Source organism: Epinephelus moara, chromosome 10 (assembly GCF_006386435.1).
Source record: "Epinephelus moara isolate mb chromosome 10, YSFRI_EMoa_1.0, whole genome shotgun sequence".
In the NCBI taxonomy this organism is placed as follows: Eukaryota; Metazoa; Chordata; class Actinopteri; order Perciformes; family Serranidae; genus Epinephelus; species Epinephelus moara.
Genome location: NC_065515.1, coordinates 8,406,229 through 8,428,662, shown reverse-complemented (window position 1 = coordinate 8,428,662; position 22,434 = coordinate 8,406,229). Strand labels below are relative to the sequence as shown.

The window sequence follows — 22,434 nt, the reverse complement described above, 5'->3', positions numbered from 1 at the left end:
AACGCACCCAGATCATCTCAAACTGGTTTCTTGAACATGACAATGAGGTCACTGTGCTCCAATGGCCTCCACAGTCACCAGATCTCAGTCCAATAGAGCACCTTTGGGATGTGGTGGAACGGGAGATTCTCATCATGGATGTGCAGCCGACAAATCTGCAGCAACTGTGTGATGTCATCATGTCAACATGGACCAAAATTTCTGAGGAATGTTTCCGGCACCTTGTTGAATCTATGACACCAAGAATTAAGGCAGTTCTGAAGGCAAAAGGGGTCCAACCTGGTACTAGCAAGGTGTACCTAATAAAGTGGCCAGTGAGTGTATATTAAAACCATTTTTATGAACTGTGGAAGTGAAATGAAACAGTCTGTTAAAGTCATTTAATGGACACTCTAGACTACAGTGTGTCAGCCAGCTTGCACCATGGCCGCTTTCCAAAGAGTGAATTAGATCTGTGACATCATCTTTTCCTCGATAAGAATTTAATTTGGGTTTTCAAGTTTGCCCCTTTGCAGTATTTTTATGTATTAACAGACTACAGCTGACATTAATGTCAGGGTGTTAGCAAATACAACAACACTTCTTTAGGCACGCAATAACAACATCTTCACCTGGTGGTCACTGAGCTGTTCATGTTCCCCAGGTGCTGTGAATCTACCTGCAGTGGCAGTGGGGATGCTGGTGGGTGGGGTCATCATGAAGAAGGCACGTCTCTCTCTTAAGATCATCCCACGCTTCAGTGTGGCCATGTTGACCGTGTCCACCCTCCTCTGCATCCCTCTCTTCTTCATGGGCTGTCCCACGCAGAAGGTCTCAGAGGTCAATCATGACCAGATCGGACAGTACCGGTGAGTGAGGAGAGCGGGGCGTTGTCGTGATGATGCTTTCATGTGACACAGAATTGTTCCTCAAAGGGGTAGTTTAATTTTTTGGGACTCTTATTAGAGTCACACACACCCAGCCTAGCTTATGATAAATGTTTGTTCAAGTCCCAAAATTTCCCACCAACGTTTGGGAGGAAATTTTTTGGCATGTGGGCACTGGTCACTATATCAAAATAAGTAGTGTATCTTTAACACTTTTGATACATTTCTCACAAACTCACACAGATTTCCAACAGTTACACACTCATTTTTAAACTTCTGTTTCTGAAATATGAGTTGTCATAGTCATTTATTGAATCTGGGAGCTCACACAGTGCACACAGGGAGTCGACAGGACACTCGATACAGTATAATCCCATTTCTTTGTTCACGTTTGCCTTCATGAATATGCAAATTCTAGGTTAGCCTGGCCAAGAATTGGGCGAAAGTAGGCCAATGTTACCTTTCAACATCAGTGTTTTGGAACCTGCATTGTTCGCACCCAGTGTTCGTCTGCGAGCAGCCTTCCAACATGCTGCTTTCTGTGTGGGCCGGGCATAAGCACATACAGCGAGCAGCAGCAGCGGCCCAATGTCCGACACCGGCACACCGTGAGGATAGAGACAGAGGGCTCAGTGGGGACGCAGCACCTGCAACAGCAAGCGAACACGCCGTCTGTGGTTATTTGACTGAAAATAACAATTTCAAGTGGAAGTTGGGAGGTTCAGGATCAAATTTCTAAGCCGTCCAAGTGAATTGATTTATAGTGGTGCTGTATTGTGTTCCAGGAGACAGATGCACTAAAATTAAAAGCAGTTTTTCAAGTTCAGACCAAACTGGTGGAACATGAAGTTCCAGGAGTTTGATATACTGAAAACAAAACATCTGAACCTTAATGACTTTATCGTAACAACTACTTGCAGAATACTCAGACGTAGTCAAAATGAAACACATGGGCTTATCTGAACGTGTTTCTCTCCTCCCTCCACAGGTCTCTCTCCTTGTGCTACTCCAACTGCTCCTGTCCTGCCACTGCCTTCAACCCTGTGTGTGGGTCTGACGGTGTCGAATATATTTCTCCGTGCCATGCGGGCTGCACCAACTTCACCAAAGACCCCAACAACACCCACAGGGTTCAGGTCAGTGCCTCCTGCTCATGGTTTGCTCCCACAGTGTAAATACCTGCAGGTCAGGCTGATGTGGAAATGATATATTTAACATTGGCGTAGAGTGTAGGCTACTGTATATGAGATATATCTGATGATGTCATTAAAGCTACAGTTGGCAGTGTTGGGCAGGAGCGTCACTACAAGTAGCGACATTAATAATTTAACTGTATGTCTCAGTAGCGTGGTGGCAACGTTACTATTTTCTGAATTGGCTATTGGCTTTTCTTGGCAAGACCCGCCCTACTCTGCCTCTGACTGGCTACATTGCACTTCTTGACACATCTCTAGCGTGTCTCGCCCATAGACGGTATATATTTAGTGGATTTGCAGTGGACACCGGAGAAATAGACACAACAAGGGCAGAGAAAAGAGCTGAGAGACAGAGGACAGTATTAAGAAGGAAGAAACATACAGTACCTATGTCACGTGTTATATGCAGGAATTGTCCCAGAAAAAGAAAAGTTTTAATTCAGGTCTTTTATTTTTATTGTCATGACATTAGCCCCTTTTACACTGCCAGATTTTCGGCAAATGTTGGGCCATTTTGCAGACAAGCTGCGAGCGTTTAGACACACAGAGCCGGATTGGCGAGTTGATCTGAGGTGCCCAATTTTCCATCTTGTAGGGTAGACATATTGGCGGAACCTTTTTTGGTTTGAGGCGCCCGTCCGCCACAGGAGGGGCTGTTGATGACTTGTGGGAGGAGCTGTTGATGACGCCGCACGTGCGACCCGCTGGCAGTGGATAAACAGGAAACAGCTGATAGCAGGAATTAGCGAGCAGCTAGTAGCAAGAGGGAAACACAAACCTGACAGACACNTTTTGCTGCACTCCCCGATTTTGTTTTTATACTGCCAATGCTGAAAGAAGACTGATTGGGCTTTCCTGCAAATTTGCACAATTCCTATTTAAAAAGGGCTATAGCAAGATAGCCTACTGAAAGAGGCCAACACAGAGAAATGCATAAAGTAGGAAGAGGAGAAAGAAAGACAGAGAGCAATAGGTTGACTGATGATGTCATGTTATTGGAGGACATGTTCAAATGTCACAAAGTCTTCAAAAGTTCTCATTTAAATCTTAAGTTTTATAATAAACAGTTCAACTGAAGATTTTTTGCTGCCTGTCTGCCCTCTCTGGCAGTTTTCTTATCACTGAGATATCGTTGATTTAACATAAAGTCCATAAATAAAAGCAGCTGTAAAGTACCAAGCTACTTTTGCCATTTTCTCACAGCTTAGCTTGCTACGTTTCTCTGTGGGTAGCTTCAGTGTAGTGAAACGTCATTTTGATGTGGCGTAACTTGCCGCTTGCTCAACACTGACAGTTGGTAACTTTTATGAAAATAACTGTGATATATATTTTGTTTCACAGATTATCTGTCTCATATAATCCTGTGTGGATGTAGTGACAGTTTTGACAAATATGACTCAGTCATTTTTTTATAAAAGTTACCAGCTACAGCTTTGAGACATGCTTGTGATATGGGGCTGTGTAAACACGGCATGATTTGAGGAATATTTGCGCAACACATGAACAACATTGTACAATAAATCATAAGCAGTAATGAGTTAAATTACCTGATGCAGACTAATCGTGTCAGATAGGAATGCTTGATAAGTTTATTGAAAATAAAAATAAAATGAATAAGTACGATTTGTTTTTACAGCAGGGAAAGAGTTCAGAAATGTATAATTTCCTTCTATAATCTTGTGTAATTATCTCAGTGTGGGACGAGGGAATAAGTGTTTGGTTCTTGTCCTAGCACAGGATCTGTAAACGATCCTCCTGTCAGGGTGTAATTAACCTTTAACTGTGTAGGAGCAGAGTGCTGTAGGGAATGCATACGCTGCACTGAGAGAATCCGCTCTTCAGGGGGTTGACTTGATCTTTAAACATCTTTTATTCCAATGTTAAGTAGACACTTGGGACAGGAAGTGACTTTGACCTTAGATGCCTCTACTTTGTGACGTATCTGCCAAATGATCACACATGTCATATCAGCAGTGATATGAAGCGCCGGTCCTACAGCACATCATGTGTCTCATCATCAGCCAGGAACGCAGTCAGACCTTACACAGGGACTGCTCTGCCGCTAACAGGACGCAAGTGGCTCAGGATCAATGTCCAATCCATGCTTATTAGTCACAGAGCATATAGGAGGTGTTTTAAGAGGGACAAAACGTCAGTATCCAGACGTCACAGCTTGTGAATAATCTTTTCGTGGGTGGATTGTGTGACTGCTGATAGAGTATTAGTCAGTTTGACTCAGCTCGTAAGCTCACTGTGTAGTGCTGCACTACAAACACAGGCAGCACAACCAGCTTCATTAATGAATCCCAAGAAGTCTCAGAATAATTATTTTCTCCTTCTGGTGGACTCACACGTCCACAGGTGGGATTTAATCAGGTGCTGGACAAAGGTCTCGATTCATTTTCATAAGCACTTTCTGTCTTTTGATTTCAACACACCAGCAGATACGGTGTTGTGTAAAGGTCCAGTGTGTAAGATTTAGGGGGATTTAGTGGCATCTAGTGGTGAGGATGCAGATTGCAACCAGCTGAAACTTCTGGTTATAATTCCTTCCTTGTTCAGGAGGTTTTTACCAGGAGCCGAATTATCCACAGAGGTCTCCTCCTCTACAAAACAAACACACCCAGTGATTTAAACCGGTAAAAACACTGAACAAAGCAGTTTCATGTTAAAAAAAATAAGTGTTTTTACGATGCTGTCTTCATGGAGGGGCTGCTAACTACAGTGGCTGACGAGAAAACACGAATGGCCCTATCTAGAGCCAGTGTTCAGTTTGCCATTCTAGGCTGCTGTAAAAAATATATCAGTCCCACATGGCGATCTCCATAAATGAGGATCCGCTCCCTGTGTAGATTTAAACAGCTCATTCTAAGGTAATGAAAACACAATGAGTCTTATTCTCAGGTGATTATACACTAAAGAAAACATACTTACACTTCTGGCTCCAAAAAACAAGATGGCAACAGCCAAAATGTCAGACTGAAGGTTTCACAACAGTAGTCCACCAACCAGTCGGTTACATCATGGTGGACACATCCACTTCTTTCACAGTCTGTGGTCTAACTTCAAACCCCAGTGGGGAAAATAAGTATTGCAGCAGATGCAGTTACAACTTAACAAAAGCTGTTTGTGCGGATAACAACAATATGAATATTCCCTTTGCTTTCTGTCTGGTTACAGCTGTATACCAACTGCAGGTGTATATCAGGGAGCCAGGGTAGCGCCCGCCCTGCTCCGTGTCCAAACAGCTGCCCACATTTTCTGCTCCCCGCCATTCTGGTCATCTCTCTGGCATCACTGATCGCCTGCTTCACTCACAACCCCATGTACATGATGGTGCTCAGGTAAGGAAGGATGACCGTATGCTGCAGTATATTCACATTTGTTACATAATTTTAATGACCAAAATAGATCTAATGAATGATACAATAAGCTTGTCCTCCAGTATTAACACTTACTAATGATTTTATAAACCCTTATATTTTAACCAGGCTACCTACACATACTGTATTAGAAGACATAGCATCAACTTAGTATCTTTCTTACTTTTTTTTTTTAACAAAACTTAAATTTAATATATAAAAATCTGACCACACAGATCAGTTTTCAGAGGCTCTTATGGACTTTATGAATAAATAAAAATAATAATAATAATAAAGAAATGTTGAAGTTAATGTGGAAATAACTAGATAAATGCATAAATAAATAAAACTTGATAAATAAACAAGACAAGTAAGTTCATATCTTTATTTTATTTCCACATTTTTGTTCAACTCCATTTAATTATTTCAGCATCTGTATTTTTACAAGTTATGAGGGTTTAACCTCTGCCTTTATGTCTTCATTTATTTATTTATTTTCATGTTTATATCAGCATTTATTAATTCATTTTTGATTTATTTATGAATTTATTCATTAATACTTGTATTTTTTTGTCCTCTATACAAAAAGATGCTAAAACAGATTTATTCAGTTAGTGTAATAGTTACAGAATGTGTTTATGCTGTTTTCCAGTATTATATTTAAAATGTTGGTTTTGTTTAATATCCTTGTAATTTCTTTTCCCGTTCATTTCAGATGTGTTCCCTCTGAAGAGAAGTCATTCGCAATAGGAATTCAATTTTTACTCATGAGAGTATTGGGTAAGTCAGTGTGTCGTGCTACACTTTTATGAATGACTAATTATTGTATTGATGATATGCTTCTTTTTTTCAAAGTGCCTAATTGACCCCCAAATCCCATAATATCCACCTGTCTCTATTATTATAACTCAACAAAGTTCACTGCCGTATGGAGTCCCAAAGTGTCCAATATTAAAAAAATAAGAAGAAAAAAAAGAGAAAGAAATTATTGCATGACTAAACTGAGTAAAATATATAAATCAACCAATTCATTTTGTAATTTGTTTTTTTAATTATTAACTAATTATTATGAAATATATCATTATTCTTATTTTACAGTTTTTATGAGAGTTAATTTTTATTACAAAGCGTATTATACAATTACAGAATTTTACATAGAATAAAAAGTGATGAAAAGTGACAAAATAAAATATGATATTAAATAGAAGTGTCTATGGGCTGTTATGAATTAAAAACACACTACACTAAAAGAATTACCATAATGAAATAAAACTAAAATGAAACTCTTAGCTAACTGAAAAGAGTGATATAATAACCTTGTTAGTTTTCTGAAATTATTTTACAAATTATTGGTTAATATATGTATTATTAATTTAATATGGCACTTTTTGGGGCTCTGTACAGTTGAATTTCACTGGGATGTTGCTGGTCGTTTAGTGGCTGCTACACCAAAATAACACAGTCTAATTTAACATATATTTGAATTCCGTTCAGCAGTACTTTTAAGCAGATGTTGGATTGCCCTCTAGTGGCTCTGGCTCACACACATGTGGACAGAAATGTGTTAACATGCTGCCTTTCTGTGTCCCTCTCAGCCTGGCTTCCTGCCCCCGCTCTCTTCGGGACGGCCATCGATACGTCGTGTATCTGGTGGAAGCGTGTGTGTGGAAAGAAGTTTAGCTGTGGTTACTATGACAACAACATCCTGAGGAACCGGTGAGAAAGCTTATCCCTTAGAGCACATATTGCACACACACACACACACACACACACACACACACACACACACACACACACAGGGAGGACATCCACATAATTTATCTTTATCTGTCTGACCCCTGCAGCTACCTGGGCTTACAGGTGGGTTATAAGGTCATGGGTATCGTCCTACTGATGATGCTGGGGTGGAAGGTGAAGCGGACCCAGGAGTACAGTCTGGAGAAGAGGCCTGAAGGACCACTGTGACCCCACTGAGCGTCCCCGTCGATCCAAGCCTTTCTGTCCCTTAAAGCTTTGCTGTGGTTGAAGAACAGTGTGCAGAGCGAAGCCACAGCCAACACGGGCCTACGCTGACCTCAATTTCTGTAGGCCCACCTCCCCACCAGGTGCCTCACCGGCTGGAGTTAGGAAGTACAATTTCCAGAAGGGACAATGTCTGATGTTTTCGGATGCTTTAATACTCGTGATTGGAATTATTCTGACTGTATGACCCGCGTAATACAAGTCAAGAGAGGACTGCTGAAACACCTCGCTGTATGGAGGATGAAAAATGACTAAAGTATCAATAAATAAATAAATGTATAAATAAATAAACATGGAAATAAATAAATAAAAGAAAAAATAAATGCAGACATAAATACATGCCGAAATAAATAAACATGGAAATAAATAAATAAAAGAATAAATGTTGAAATAAATAGATAAATGCATAAATAAATATATAAAAGTTGATAATTAAACAGAACAAATGAAATCTTAAATTTATTTAAGACAACATTTATGGATTTATTTATGTATTGTTGTATCTATTAACATAGGAGGTCCTTATTTTTTTAATTTATTCTTTTATTTATTTTTTCCTGTATTCATGTATACATTATTATTTAATTATTGATACTTATGTAATTTTTTGTCCTCCATACTTCTGTCGTACCTCACAATATTTTTTATGTATCATGATGTGAGTTCAGACAACTGAATTTTTTACTGTGTGTGTAATACTTGTTCCTGTATCTTAGGAATCCCTCCAGGTTTCTATTTCCAATGGGAACATATCCTGTAACTAATTACCTGTATTAGCTTAATATTTAAGTTTATTTTTTTATAGATGTTTGTCTCATACACAGAGACATCTGTGATACCTGCAATACTCGTTTCATATACGATCACATGTATAACACTTGATTTAATTGCAATGCTAATGAATTTTCAGATATCAAGTACATACACTGTTACTCATGAATGGAATTAACTGCACATGTTATGCTTTCTACTGCTGTGGTTATGTGGTTGTTTGTTACAGTAGAGTACATAAATGTGTAAACATTACCGGTTAATATACAATACAATTAATCAAGTCAGTGTGAAGTCTTCTACTCATTTCATTCATTTACCATATGGGGTGCCACCTGTGGCTCAGTAACCATTGACATGCACTCATACGCCAATGGAGCAGCCACTGGGAGCAATCTGGGGTTCAGTATTGGATTCAGGTCGGGGGAACAAGAGGGCCAGTCATTAGCATAAATGCCTTCGTCCCAAGGCCCACTGCACCAGCGTAAGGTCTGACAATAGCTCTGAGGATTTCATCCTGGTACCTAACAGCTGTCAGTGTAACACTGGCTGTGACATAGAGGTCTGTGCGACCCTCCAAGGATATGCCTCCCCAGACCATCACTGACCCACCGCCAAACTGGTCATGCTGGATGATGTTACAGGAAGCATAATGTTCACAGCGGTGTCTCCAGACTCTTTCAGGTCCAGCGGTGGACCTGCCAACTCTGGTGTTCTCTGGTGAATGATGGAGCTGCACGGTGCTGGGCTGTGAGTGCAGGTCCCACTAGAGGACATCAGGCCCTCATGCCACCCTCATGGAGTCTGTTTCTGACAGTGTGGTCAGAAACATGCACACCAGTAGCCTGCTGGAGGTCATTTAGTAGGGCTCTGGCTCCTCGCACAAAGGAGCAGATACCGGTCCTGCTGCTGGGTTGATGCCCTTCTACGGCCCTGTCCAGCTCTCCTCGTGTACCGTGCAGTCTCCTGGTATCTCCTCCACGCTCTTGAGACTGTGCAGGGAGACACAGCAAACCTTCTTCAGACCGCATGTATGGATGTGCCATCCTGGAGGAGCTAGACTACCTGTGCAACCTGACTGGGCTGCAGGTACCGCCTCATGCTACCAGTAGTGACAAGGACACTAGCAGAAGACAAAACTAGAGAAGAATCAGTCAGGAAGGATAAGGAGAGAGCAGCTATCAATCAATCAATCAATTTTATTTATAAAGCCCAATATCACAAATCACANAACCAAGAAAATTCCCTGAAAATGAGCAACAAATAAAAGAAAAAAAAAACCCTGAAAATAAGCAAAAAAGACAGAAAAAGAAAATTACCTGAAAAAAGGGACAAAAAAGTAAAAAATGAAATAAAAATAAAAAACAACCAAACAAACCAAGAAAATTACCTTAAAATAAGCAACAAATAAAATAAAAGAAATATCTGAAAATAAGCAAAAAAAGAAACTTAAATAAAGAAAATTACCTGAAAAGAAGGAACAAAGAAAAGTGATAAAAATAAAACAAATAAAAATAAAAAACAACCAAATAAACCAAGAAAATTCCCTGAAAATGAGCAACAAATAAAAGAAAAAAAAAACCCTGAAAATAAGCAAAAAAGACAGAAAAAGAAAATTACCTGAAAAAAGGGACAAAAAAGTAAAAAATGAAATAAAAATAAAAAACAACCAAACAAACCAAGAAAATTACCTTAAAATAAGCAACAAATAAAATAAAAGAAATATCTGAAAATAAGCAAAAAAAGAAACTTAAATAAAGAAAATTACCTGAAAAGAAGGAACAAAGAAAAGTGATAAAAATAAAACAAATAAAAATAAAAAACAACCAAATAAACCAAGAAAATTCCCTGAAAATGAGCAACAAATAAAAGAAAAAAAAAACCCTGAAAATAAGCAAAAAAGACAGAAAAAGAAAATTACCTGAAAAAAGGGACAAAAAAGTAAAAAATGAAATAAAAATAAAAAACAACCAAACAAACCAAGAAAATTACCTTAAAATAAGCAACAAATAAAATAAAAGAAATATCTGAAAATAAGCAAAAAAAGAAACTTAAATAAAGAAAATTACCTGAAAAGAAGGAACAAAGAAAAGTGATAAAAATAAAACAAATAAAAATAAAAAACAACCAAATAAACCAAGAAAATTCCCTGAAAATGAGCAACAAATAAAAGAAAAAAAAAACCCTGAAAATAAGCAAAAAAGACAGAAAAAGAAAATTACCTGAAAAAAGGGACAAAAAAGTAAAAAATGAAATAAAAATAAAAAACAACCAAACAAACCAAGAAAATTACCTTAAAATAAGCAACAAATAAAATAAAAGAAATATCTGAAAATAAGCAAAAAAAGAAACTTAAATAAAGAAAATTACCTGAAAAGAAGGAACAAAGAAAAGTGATAAAAATAAAACAAATAAAAATAAAAAACAACCAAATAAACCAAGAAAATTCCCTGAAAATGAGCAACAAATAAAAGAAAAAAAAAACCCTGAAAATAAGCAAAAAAGACAGAAAAAGAAAATTACCTGAAAAAAGGGACAAAAAAGTAAAAAATGAAATAAAAATAAAAAACAACCAAACAAACCAAGAAAATTACCTTAAAATAAGCAACAAATAAAATAAAAGAAATATCTGAAAATAAGCAAAAAAAGAAACTTAAATAAAGAAAATTACCTGAAAAGAAGGAACAAAGAAAAGTGATAAAAATAAAACAAATAAAAATAAAAAACAACCAAATAAACCAAGAAAATTCCCTGAAAATGAGCAACAAATAAAAGAAAAAAAAAACCCTGAAAATAAGCAAAAAAGACAGAAAAAGAAAATTACCTGAAAAAAGGGACAAAAAAGTAAAAAATGAAATAAAAATAAAAAACAACCAAACAAACCAAGAAAATTACCTTAAAATAAGCAACAAATAAAATAAAAGAAATATCTGAAAATAAGCAAAAAAAGAAACTTAAATAAAGAAAATTACCTGAAAAGAAGGAACAAAGAAAAGTGATAAAAATAAAACAAATAAAAATAAAAAACAACCAAATAAACCAAGAAAATTCCCTGAAAATGAGCAACAAATAAAAGAAAAAAAACCCCTGAAAATAAGCATAAATAAATAAATAAATAAAATTACCTGAAAAGGGGGACAAAGAAAAGTAAAATAAATAAAAAAACAAATGTGCTATAAATTAAACTAATTAATATCTGTATTTATTTTCTGTGATATTTTCCTACTTTTTTGATGATTTTCTAATAACACTTTTCTTATAATGCTCATTGCCTTTTTCTTTGTTTCCTGTAGAAATGTGTTGCCATAATTTAAAGGCTTGTCAAAGGCATCTGAATGCAGCACAAGATAATGGATGTTACTTCAGGGTAGTGTGAAATATTAGCCTGATTGTTTCTTGCCACACACACCTGAGTGTTTGTCTCTCTAACACAGAGACAGCAGTGTCTTTCTAATGTGCTGAACTAAAAGAAGAAGTTCCTCCAGACAGATGACACCGGGTCCAGCAGCTCTGTGTCCATGTCTGCCTCTCCCTCCCTGTCTCCCCCGACTCACATGACGTCATTTTATATCACGGCTGTCAGTTGATCGGAGAACGAGGAGAGGCCGCGCATGCGCAGACGCCCTGGGTATGAGAAAAAAATGAAGTAAGCGTCACGGACCGGTGCAGCAGCAGCAGCAGCAGCAGCAGCAGTGTGTTGCCATCACGAAGAGAGCCGCCTTTCCACCCAGCATCTTCACCAACCGACACCGAACTCGAGTGGGAAACACACACAACTACCAGTCAGACTGTCCTCCGGTGTCCAGAGTTCCCCCTCCTCCTCCTCAAAATGTCCGTGGGCAGTGACTTTGGAAACCCTTTAAGAAAATTCAAACTCGTCTTTCTGGGGGAGCAAAGTGGTAAGACGTGTTTAATTCTCCCGAGAAGTTCATTTTGTGTTCGTGTGAACCCGCTGCACCTGCCGGGGCCGGGTCAGCAAGTTCATTAACGTCGTGGAAGACACGTAGCTAGCTAGTTTGAGTTGTGGGGTTTAAACTGAGGCATGAAGAAATGTCTCCACTGGGGAAATGTGTGTGTTCAGTTGGTGGGAGTGAGGGTGTGGAGGGGAGGGCGTTATTTTAATCAAATTACCAACCTCACAATAGAGCGGAGTGTGTGACATGTAGCAGCCCGCAGTCTCTGAAGTTTAGCAGTAAAATGACACAGGCTCGTTTAAAGCCTTAAAGCTGACTGTTTAGTTTGGAACATCCCGGACTAGCTGTTAGGATTCACACAGCAAACGAGGCTGGGTATGCGCATGCAGGGAGACAGCAGTGTGCAGCCTCGGGTCTGATGCTGTGGATGATACAAGTTGGTAAATATTCCTGTGTGTGTTGAGACACACCCAGGTTGTCAGTGGCGATGAGATAACTTGTGTGGCTGCAGTCTCTGCCCTGGAGTTGTTCCAGTCTGCCTGCTGAGGCTGACCAAGTTTTTGCATCATGACTTAGATTGATCATTTTGGAAATATAAATCATCATCTGTTTTTATCTCCATCCCCAAGCTCTCCTCACCCACACCCTTTCATAGCCATTCATACGGCTCTCCTTTTTTCCCCCCAGTGTGGCAACACAGTTGTTTGCCACCAGATTACACTAAGCTGGCTGAGACATGATTTGAATCTTTAGGTTTGCTTTGTCTTTTTGAACAGGGTAGGTCTGTTTACGATCTAATTCAGAGGTCTTGAGCAGCCAAATGAACCACATTAGTCATGGTTCAGTCCTTCTGTAGGTCCTAATGATCATCCAGTATAGTGGGGTCATGCATTACATAGTATACTGCTTCATTTTACAGCAGGGCAGCATACTTATTACCTATATAATGGATATGCATCGTCTAATATCTGCACAACCAAGCATCGGCTCTATAACCAACGAGGGATCAATGCTAAATTTAAAGCAATGCCCTGCAGTCTTCATGGTTAAGACTGGTGCTGACACAAGAAACAAGAAATTGATGATTGATTGATCATCATTTAGGATGCATTTAACAGTTATTTTCACTGTTGGTTAAACTGTCATTTATCTCTAGATTACGTTGTTTGGTCTGTAAAATGTCAGAAATTGTGATTTCCCAAAGCCCAAGATGATGTCCTCAGATATCTTGTGTTGCCCACAACCCAAAGATATTCAGTTTACTGTCATAGAGGAGTAAAGACAACAGAAAATATTCATGTTAAAGAGGCAAGGGTCGCAGCAGTATACCGGTTTTAAGGCATACTGTGATATAAAAGTTGCCGGTTATCATACTGTGTACATTTGCTTATCTACGATATTAAAAAAAAAAAACATTAACAAAACGGTTTCAAGTTTCAATTACATTAATAAAACATTTGATTGGCCACCAATAACCTTTCCGTTTTCATTCCCTCAAGAGTCATTCTGACTGATAGTAATATAAACTCTGTAATACTGTGATGCTAAGAAACCGCAATATTTTCTGAGACGGTTATCGTACTGTGAAAATCTCATACTGTTGTGACCCTTTAAGAAGCCGCAATCAGAGAATTTTGACTTTTTCCCCCCTTAAAAACATTACTTAAACTGATCAATCGATTAGGGATCGATCGATATGTTTTTTCCAGAGCCGATGCCAATGCCGATTATTATGAAACAGAAATACCGATAGCCGATATTTACAACTGATATATGTCTGCTGTAAAAATCATAGTTGACACAGAATTAGAAACATAAACACTGACAAAGCACTACATTCAAATGCAATTAAGCGTATATAGCATATTTATTCTCAGAACTTTTCCAAATAAACAATCAGTTGGAAAAGGTAGGTCTTGAGTTTGTTGTTAAAAGCCTAGAGTGGTACGTGCAGGCAGTGAGAAGCACGCCAGGGGCAAAACAACGCAGCTAAGGAAAACAAATATGTATATTGGCATATCGGTGGGAAAAAAATCACAGATACTGATAACCCTAAAAATTCAAAATATCGGCCCGATAATCGGCCAGGCTGATTATCTGTCGACCCCTACAATCGATTATGAATTTAGTTGGCGATTAATTTAGAGGTCCAGTGTGTAAGATTTAGAGGGATTTAGTGACATCTAGTGGTGAGGACTGCAGATTGCAATCAGCTGAAACTTCTCCCAGTTAGAATTCCTTCAGTTTTCATTGTTCAGGAGGTTTTTACAGGGAGCCACATTATCCGCAAAGGTCTCTTCCTCTCCAGAACAAATGGACCAGAAATATTGAATAAAGCAGTTTCACGTTACAAATCAGTGTTTTTTCAATGCTTTTTGGCACGTCGGAAATGGGCAGCTCACCTACCACATGCCAATGCGTGTGCATTTTTTTCTCTGATAACTTAAGATCTGGATACTCAGGAGGTTTTTACTGGGAGCCGAATTATCTGCAGAGGTCTCATGCTCTCTAGAACAAACAGAACTGGTGATTAAAACTGTTAAAAAAAAAACAAATTAAGCAGTTTAACGTCACAAATTAGTGTTTCCCTGAAGCTGCTCATTGCACAATAGGGCTGCAACTAACGATTATTTTCATTTTCGACTAATCTGTCGATTATTTCTTTGATTAGTCGACTAATCATTTTATCGAAAAATGTGTTAAAATGTAGAAAAATGCCTGTCTGTCTCTCCCAAACCCCAGAATTATGTCATCTTATGTCTTTTTTCGAACTCACGCCAAAGGGTTTTAGTTCACTGTCATGGGAGAGTGTGTAAAGCTGCCAATATTTGAACGTAAGAAGCTGCATTAAGAGTATTTTGGGGTACTTTTATAGTTCCTTTCTATGAAAAATGACTCAAACCGATTAGTCGACTGCTAAAACAGTTATTGTTTTAATAGTTAGTCATTGATTATTCGACAAATCATTGCAGCCCTATTGCACAAGGGCTTTTAACTTCGGTAGCTGATGCAGAAACGCAAAGGGCCCTGTCTACAGCCAGTGTTTGGTTTGTCCGTTATTGGCGACTGTAGGAACATGACAGTGAACATGGTGATCTACATAAACAAGAACCTGTTCCATATGTAGATATAAACAGCTTTTTCTGAGGTGACGAAAACACAGTGAGTCTTATTTTCAGGTGATTTTACACCAAAGAAAACATACTTATTATATTATATTCCATTTTTGACATTATTTCCTCCTAAATCTGACACACTGGACCTTCAATAGTTGACAACTAGTTGTTTATGCCTTGCAGATCATCATTTACATGACAGAATAAGTCATTCTCTGGTTCCAGTTTCTGTAATGAAAGGATAATCATTAACTGCAAAGGCAGCTGTTTGTTTTGCATCTGAAGGTTATTAAATGTGATGCTTCAGACTTTGTAACCTATAAAACTTGACACTCTCCCTGTCTTTTCACAGTACTCTTACTTCTAAATGAAAGTAAATTAGATGCAGTGTATATAACAAACAGACATAGGACTGTTGGTTGGCTTTACTCTTGGGCAATTTTAGGATATTAAGTGCCAAGCAACAAGCCAAAGGGGATTTGGCTGCGCAAACAACTGTATTCACCAGACCATGGAGCTGACTGAATGTGCTGACATATAATGGTCAAACTGTGGAGACAGAGACATGAAGAGACGTCATTTCGTATTCATTGGAAGGTGAAGTATTAAAAAGGATTTGTAGGTTTTCAGAAGTGAATGGGACAGAGGACATCTCCAGCAGAGGAGAATGAATATGTCTGATTGGGTGTGCTATGTAAAGCTTTATTTCAATTCAAATACAGAGATTAATCTTTCTTTATTATCATTTAGATGCTGAATGAGCAGCTGGTAGTCATATAAAAGCAGAGTCTTCAGGTGTTCAGGTTAGACAAAGGTTTATGGAGCGTTTAAGATTTGCTGCAGCTTCCTTTCTTTTATTTCTCTCAATGAAAGTCTTCTATGTGTTCATCAGTTATACTCTGGGGTATGCTTTTGTGCAGAGTCTGTCAGCAATACAGGAAATGTGTGGGATTCTGTGGGCTGCAATATCTGTAATAATTACAGACATGTGTTTGACATAGGGGTGGGAATCACAGAGTAACTCACAGTATGATGCTTTGGATAATCAGGATTCGTTGCCCATGATAAGTATGGTATCACGATACATCTACAATGCATCATGATGTCTCGGGCATGGTGGTGCAGTGGTTAGCATTGTTGTCATAGCAAGAGGGTTCATGGTTGGAGCGCAGGGTGGGGGAGCCATTTTAGCCATTTTCTCCACAATGAGATCAGGATGATGACGAATCAGTGGCTATGCATGTTTGTTGTGTTGCCCCAGGCCAGCTCTGCAAACCAGTGATGCGTTACCTTTGTACGTTTAATAAGTATCTTGTCAACGTGTCTAATGTGACGTAGTTCTCATTATGTATATGAGCTGACCTTGTCATTAGAAGGAGGAGGAGATGGTAAAGACAGCTGTCAGGCTGCAGGCCACTGTCTGAGACCAACAAAGACATCAGTGGCATTTTGTGTAGCGATTGAGCCACCTAAAGCGGGTATTTTTTACCGTGACATCAGCGGCTTCATCAGATGGAATTGTGAGGCCTTGGTTGCTTGTGTACTTTACTTTCTTGCATATTGTGTCGTCTTTATTGATTTTGTTTGTCCCATCTGTGTTTTAAAAGCTGAAGAAAAAGACCCAGACTTTTGACTTGAAAGATGGCGGTGCCTCTCTAAATTTGTTTTCTCAGTGTCAACACTGTCCACCATTTTCCTCCTGTAAGTTTCGTCTTCATTGCAAGGTAGTTAACTTCCGTTCACTTTACCCTAATTTATTATGGCAAGCCTTTTTAACAGTTAATCAGTCATGGTATTAGCTATTGTAGATATCAACAATTGCCTTTCGACTAGTTAATATTCCAAGCCAGCACATCCATAATGTAATTTCAACTAGTGGCAGTTCTAATTGAAGATATCATCATTCATTCATTTTCGTAATCGCTTTTCCTGTTAGGGGTTGCGGTGGGGCTGGAGCCTATTCCAGCTGATGTTGGGCGAGAGGCGGGGTACACCCTGGACATGTCACCAGACTATCACAGGGCTGACACATAGAGACAGACAACCATTCACGCTCACATTCACTCCTACGGGCAATTTAGAGTCACCAGTTAACCTGCATGTCTTTGGACTGTGGGAGGAAACCACAGAACCTGGAGAAAACCCACACTGACACAGGAGAACATGCAAACTCCGCACAAAGGGGCTCCCCCACATCGAGGATGTCTATTATTGTGGGTCTGTCTGTCCTACTGAGACATAATTTATGCCACACATACTATAGAATTGCAGAGTGTCTTTGTGTAGTGCTCTAATGATCACAGACTCAGCATTTCCCATAATTACTGCTTACATCATCACTGCATGGTAATTATGGTAACTGCTGTAAAGTTTTATTAGCGACATAAACCTTTGGCCTAATATAATCCCGGAGGTTTGTAGGGTTTTGGAGGCCAGTGGTTGTCTTCGTTCAATAGGGTCTTTGGTAAAATGGCTTGAACTCTAAAGCCACTGGAGAACCCGCAGGTCTGCAGCGACGAGTCCCAGCCAGTCTGCAGGAGTGAAGTCTGTTCCTGTTGTTAGCGCGCGGTGGACTTTATTTGTCAACCACTTCTCATCCAGACAGTGGCAGCACCAGCCTCGTGTTTGATTGGGTCGTCTCCGGTGGAGCTGTGTCTCTCTGACATGTCTGCTATAATTGCAGCTGGTGCCCAGGCGGGCGTGAATCCCGTCAGCTCTGCCACTATCATTTATTAATGTACACGACTGGACTCAAGTATGTCAGGAACGAGGGCATGAGTGGAGAGGCTGTGGTGCAAAGACTACTTGTTTTTTCTGGGTTGATAGTTCCTGTGTACTGTGAAGGCCCATAATGGTGGAAGTGTGTGAAAAATGTGTCTATAAACGGAAAGATGGCATGATGTTCTGTTTTTCATAAAAGAATCAGCTAACGTCAGAGAGGTGGGGGCTCCAGATTAAGTGGGTGGAAGCAGGCAGAATGTTAAATGAGCTGTCAGGAAGTCTTTCCTCCTGCATACTTCTTTGGGTGTTTTCTACACTGCCTGTACAAAGGAGGCTGGCTAAAGATTTCTTTGACAAAGCTGAAGGCTTTAAGCAGGCCAATCAGCTGTTTCCAAGTCTGTGTGCCCACGCTCCCGGTGGAGAGCATTTTGCAAGTTCCAGCCTCAGAGAAATCAACCAGGTCATTGTTAGAACACCTCAGATTACTGCTCTGAAATTATTGGGTCATAGATGTTTTGCCATAGGCATGATTTCAAAGGAGCAATACTGCATGGTACTTTGTAAAAGCTAATTGTTTGGAGGTAATCCCCTGCTGTGTGCTTCATTTCACCTCAGACAAACTGAAGGGAATACATTTGGTGGATGCATTCGCATGGCTGCCATGAGATTTTGCTCACTGAATCAAAATGCCATCTTCCATCTTTCACTGCACAGAGATTGCCATCGCACAAACTGGAGCTGGCTTCAGAATACTGCTGAATCACCGGACCAATATGCTTCAAAGTAAGGTTCGGTTGGTTGTCTAATGCATCAATCACCGTGTCTCGGGGGAACAGCTTTCTGAGCAAATGAAACTCTGAGTTTTGGCTTGCCCGGGCAGGGAGCAGCCGACACATTTCCTCACTGAGGCTGTGAAACCACAGATGCAGATGTAGATACTACGTATTTACCCACACATGCACACATCAATAGCATGCAGCTTTTTGTACAGAAAATGCACTGTGATAAGCATAAATACTGGAGCAAACAGGAGCTGAGTCACAATTCTGTCTGGGTTGGTATACAACACTAAATACTGGAATGTGAAATACAGTTCAGCAGATAGTGCGGCAAAGTAATCTTCAGTTTATATGGGATGTGTTTCCATCTACAGGGGTTTTCCTGCATAGAGATTTATGAGGTGGTGACCTCCATCAAATTTCGTCCCCCTACAGCTCTCCACATAACTCTGATGGGTGTGTTCATGAAAAGCACTTTCCCAACAGTGTTGCACTTGGTGGATTTCTGTCATTTGTAACTGCAATTGTAGCATTACGTCAAGGTGCAGAGGTGGTGCTGTATTGTAATCAGCACAAGTCACAGCCAAATGCGCTGCCGAAAGTGCCAAAGAGGAGAAAAAGTAGGGCTGTGGTCAACCAAAGAAAAATTATGTCAACTGAAATTATACTTACGCTTCAACCAATTGATTGGTCGATGGGGGAAAAAGCTGCATCTGGGAGTGTTTTGGGTAAGAGACTGCAGCTGTCACAGTCAAGGGTCGGAGAGATGGGGCGGGACAAATACCACAAAGACCAACCATCATAGAGAACGAATACACAAGTACTGAACAATAATAACTACTGTTGTCAGCTGTTTTTGGCTGGACTGCAGCAAAGCGGGTACCAGCCATATAAACAGGAAAGAAAGCCAATGAGGTCATTATTCGACTCCTTTTACCTGCTGTTTGATTTTCTAACATAGTTTTATATTTGCAGCTGGCACTTACAAATGCAGATTTGAACTTCTCAGATTAAAAAGCAAAACGTTAAAACACAAACAATGCCTCTTTTAACCCTAGTAAAGTGGACAATGATTTACAACCTAAATTTCATGACAAAGAGCTGTCCTCCGAGCTGGACAAATGACATTGCTCTCTACGTGCAGCCGGTTGCGAGAGGAGTGCGCAGGGACCGTCTACAAAGTGCAACACCAAAAAGAGACAGCGTACTACAAAAATATTCAATAACTTCACTCTTCACTCACCAAAATCACTTCACATACATGAAACTATTATAACTCCTAAAATATGCTGCTTGTATAAAAGTTTTGTTTGAACCTGTTGAAGCCACGCTACACGTGTACATGTGTGCACATGATCAGGATGGTACCACCTCATTATGAGCCAGTAAAAACCCTGATCTGGTGATATGTTTGGCTCATTATTGGCAAGTGTGATATGAAACTGACATCTAAAAACTGCTTACGGGACTTGATGTTTAGATAATACATGTGCAGCCTGTATGTGCACCCATTTCCTCACAGAGACTGAGACAAATATTCAAGGATGATAATATCTTGCTGGTGTGAATCAGAGGAGGTTGGAGATAAAATGTGTTGAGAACACTGCTGTGATTTTCATGTAGGTTGGTTTGTTTCTTTTCTTTTGTCTTTTCTGTTCCAGGCAGCTCCTTGATACTCTCTGCAACAACTTAGGAAAATGGCAAAAGAATCTTTTTATCATTACACAAGCCATTAAGTAGTCATCTATATTTATCTTGTTTTAAAATGGTGATATTAAACCTGCCAGTCTAATAGTAAGAATATTTTATAATCTGTTGAATTTTCACTCCTGCCCTGATATCTACACCCAGGCTTATGTAAAACACCTCCAGCTTGATGATCAAAAGTAATTTCACCTTTCAGAAATCTTCTTCCTGAAAACCCAAGAAATTGCTGCTTGCTCTATTTTCTTTACTGCAGCACTGTGGGTCTAGCATGAATGAAGTGCTAACTAAAGCAAAGAAGATGGCAGCCACCTTCCTCAAGTCAATTCCCCTTCATCACGTCGCACATCCCAAAGGATTTACTAGGCTTACAGAGTTTTAACTGACAGTATGGACGGATATGAACTTAGAGAATAACTTAGCCAACTTCCAACCAGCTCTGTGTCATGGCAGTGTGTGCACTGTGTGGAGATGAACTCCGTTTGCCCCCCCCCCCCATGCCACAAAAGTCCAGAGCTCTGCACCTAGTAGCCGGCAAAAGTCCACTGGATGATGCATTTTAGCCACATAATATTTACATTTTGGCAATAGTCAGGTGTGTATAATCAGTCAATGTCACACAGTGGGTTTGTGTGGGATATTTGTTTTCAGAGAAAGACACTAAAGGAAATTTAAAGAGGACGGGACCACAGGGCTCTGTGTCGTTTTAGCTTGCTCTTCTTCGTCAGTCTTCTTCTTTGGGCTGCCCCCTGAAAGTTGGAGATTCGAATCATCATTTGCAGACTTCTCAGTCGACTGAGATTCTTCAAGTTGAGCGGGTTTGTCAGTCAGTGTTCAGTGTACCAAAATGTCCCCAGATTTGCTGCAGTGTGAGCACTCCGCACTTTTACACTGCTCTTCGGTACAGGCAGCCACAGACACAGAGGCTGCTGCCAAGAAAAGGAGAATCTTTGCCTTGATGACCAGTGATGATTGGTCGTGGACCGTGTCGTGTAGTCTGACAAAGTGACTGTCGGAATGGACAAAAATTTTGTGTAGTCTGAACCTGGCATAACACCTGTAATCTAAGCACCCAACACCCATTGGATGTAGCGATACAACTTTTGCGCTTTCTGTCATCTTTGTGTCTGTAGCTTTAGCTGAATCATATGAAAGCCTGATGTTTGTTAAAAGTTCTATTTACTGACGTATTGCAGAAAGTTGAGCTTTAAGGTGGTAGTTTATTTTATATATGTAGGATTCATCTAAGCTCTATGTTTGCCATATTTGAACTCCCAGAATAGTTTGACTTATCACAAAGACAGATAATAAAGTATAATATTTATGTGCATGTTGAAAGAACCTTTGAGCAGTTGAGTTGATGCATGTTTTCACATGAGCTTGGTCTGATCCTGTGTGATAAACGAGCCAGAATAAAACGATGCCACACCCAAGAAACAACACCTTCGAACAGGACTGCCACAGGGTTTTGGAAATTCTATTCCAGAAAACTCCAAAACCACAATATCCTGAAAATTAGTCGAAACAAAATCTTTCCTTGTGCAAGAGCATGTAAGGCTGTGTAGAGAGCCTCGGGTGTGTGGAGGGTGGAGCGGGGGAGCTCAGTTGGCTATGCTTTGCAGGTTAGAGCACAGTGGGGCAGGCTACTGGTTGTAACCTCTTCAGCAATGAGGAACCTTTTTTGACTGAAACAGTCATTAAGTAAATAAGGACAGGTTTGCATCTCAATTATACCTTCATCATATCGGCTCTTTTAGGGGTCTGGCCATCCCAACTTCATCACATTTCACTTAAACTGAATCCTGTGGCAAAGCCAGCAAGCTGTGGAGTAAATAGAGTTACCATTTTCCTTTAATCAGGGATTAAAGATAGTCTGTTCATATTGATGTGAAGATTGGATTCTTCGGGAGTCCAGCCTGCATTCCCCGAGCTTCAGCTCCGCTGCTGTAACGTTTGATAATCTCGCTGCGTCTAAACACAACT

General features: G+C 39.7%; 2 protein-coding genes across 3 annotated transcripts in view; both read left to right on the top strand.

The window, feature by feature from the left end:
* slco2a1 (solute carrier organic anion transporter family, member 2A1) overlaps nt 1-8,504 on the top strand; it is a 27,188-nt gene extending 18,684 nt beyond the window's left edge. Inside the window, exons 9-14 of the mRNA XM_050054767.1 lie at nt 644-848; nt 1,855-2,002; nt 5,243-5,406; nt 6,140-6,204; nt 7,020-7,140; nt 7,269-8,504. Of these exons, the coding sequence (XP_049910724.1) occupies nt 644-848; nt 1,855-2,002; nt 5,243-5,406; nt 6,140-6,204; nt 7,020-7,140; nt 7,269-7,389 (824 nt within the window). The 3' untranslated portion in view covers nt 7,390-8,504. The remainder of the gene's footprint in view (nt 1-643; nt 849-1,854; nt 2,003-5,242; nt 5,407-6,139; nt 6,205-7,019; nt 7,141-7,268) is intronic.
* Nucleotides 8,505-9,564: 1,060 nt separating this feature from the next.
* rab6ba (RAB6B, member RAS oncogene family a) overlaps nt 9,565-22,434 on the top strand; it is a 91,228-nt gene continuing 78,358 nt past the window's right edge. For both annotated transcript variants that reach the window (XM_050054777.1, XM_050054776.1), the window contains exon 1: nt 9,565-12,116. In XM_050054777.1, coding sequence (XP_049910734.1) covers nt 12,047-12,116 — 70 coding nt within the window. In that variant the 5' untranslated portion in view covers nt 9,565-12,046. The remainder of the gene's footprint in view (nt 12,117-22,434) is intronic.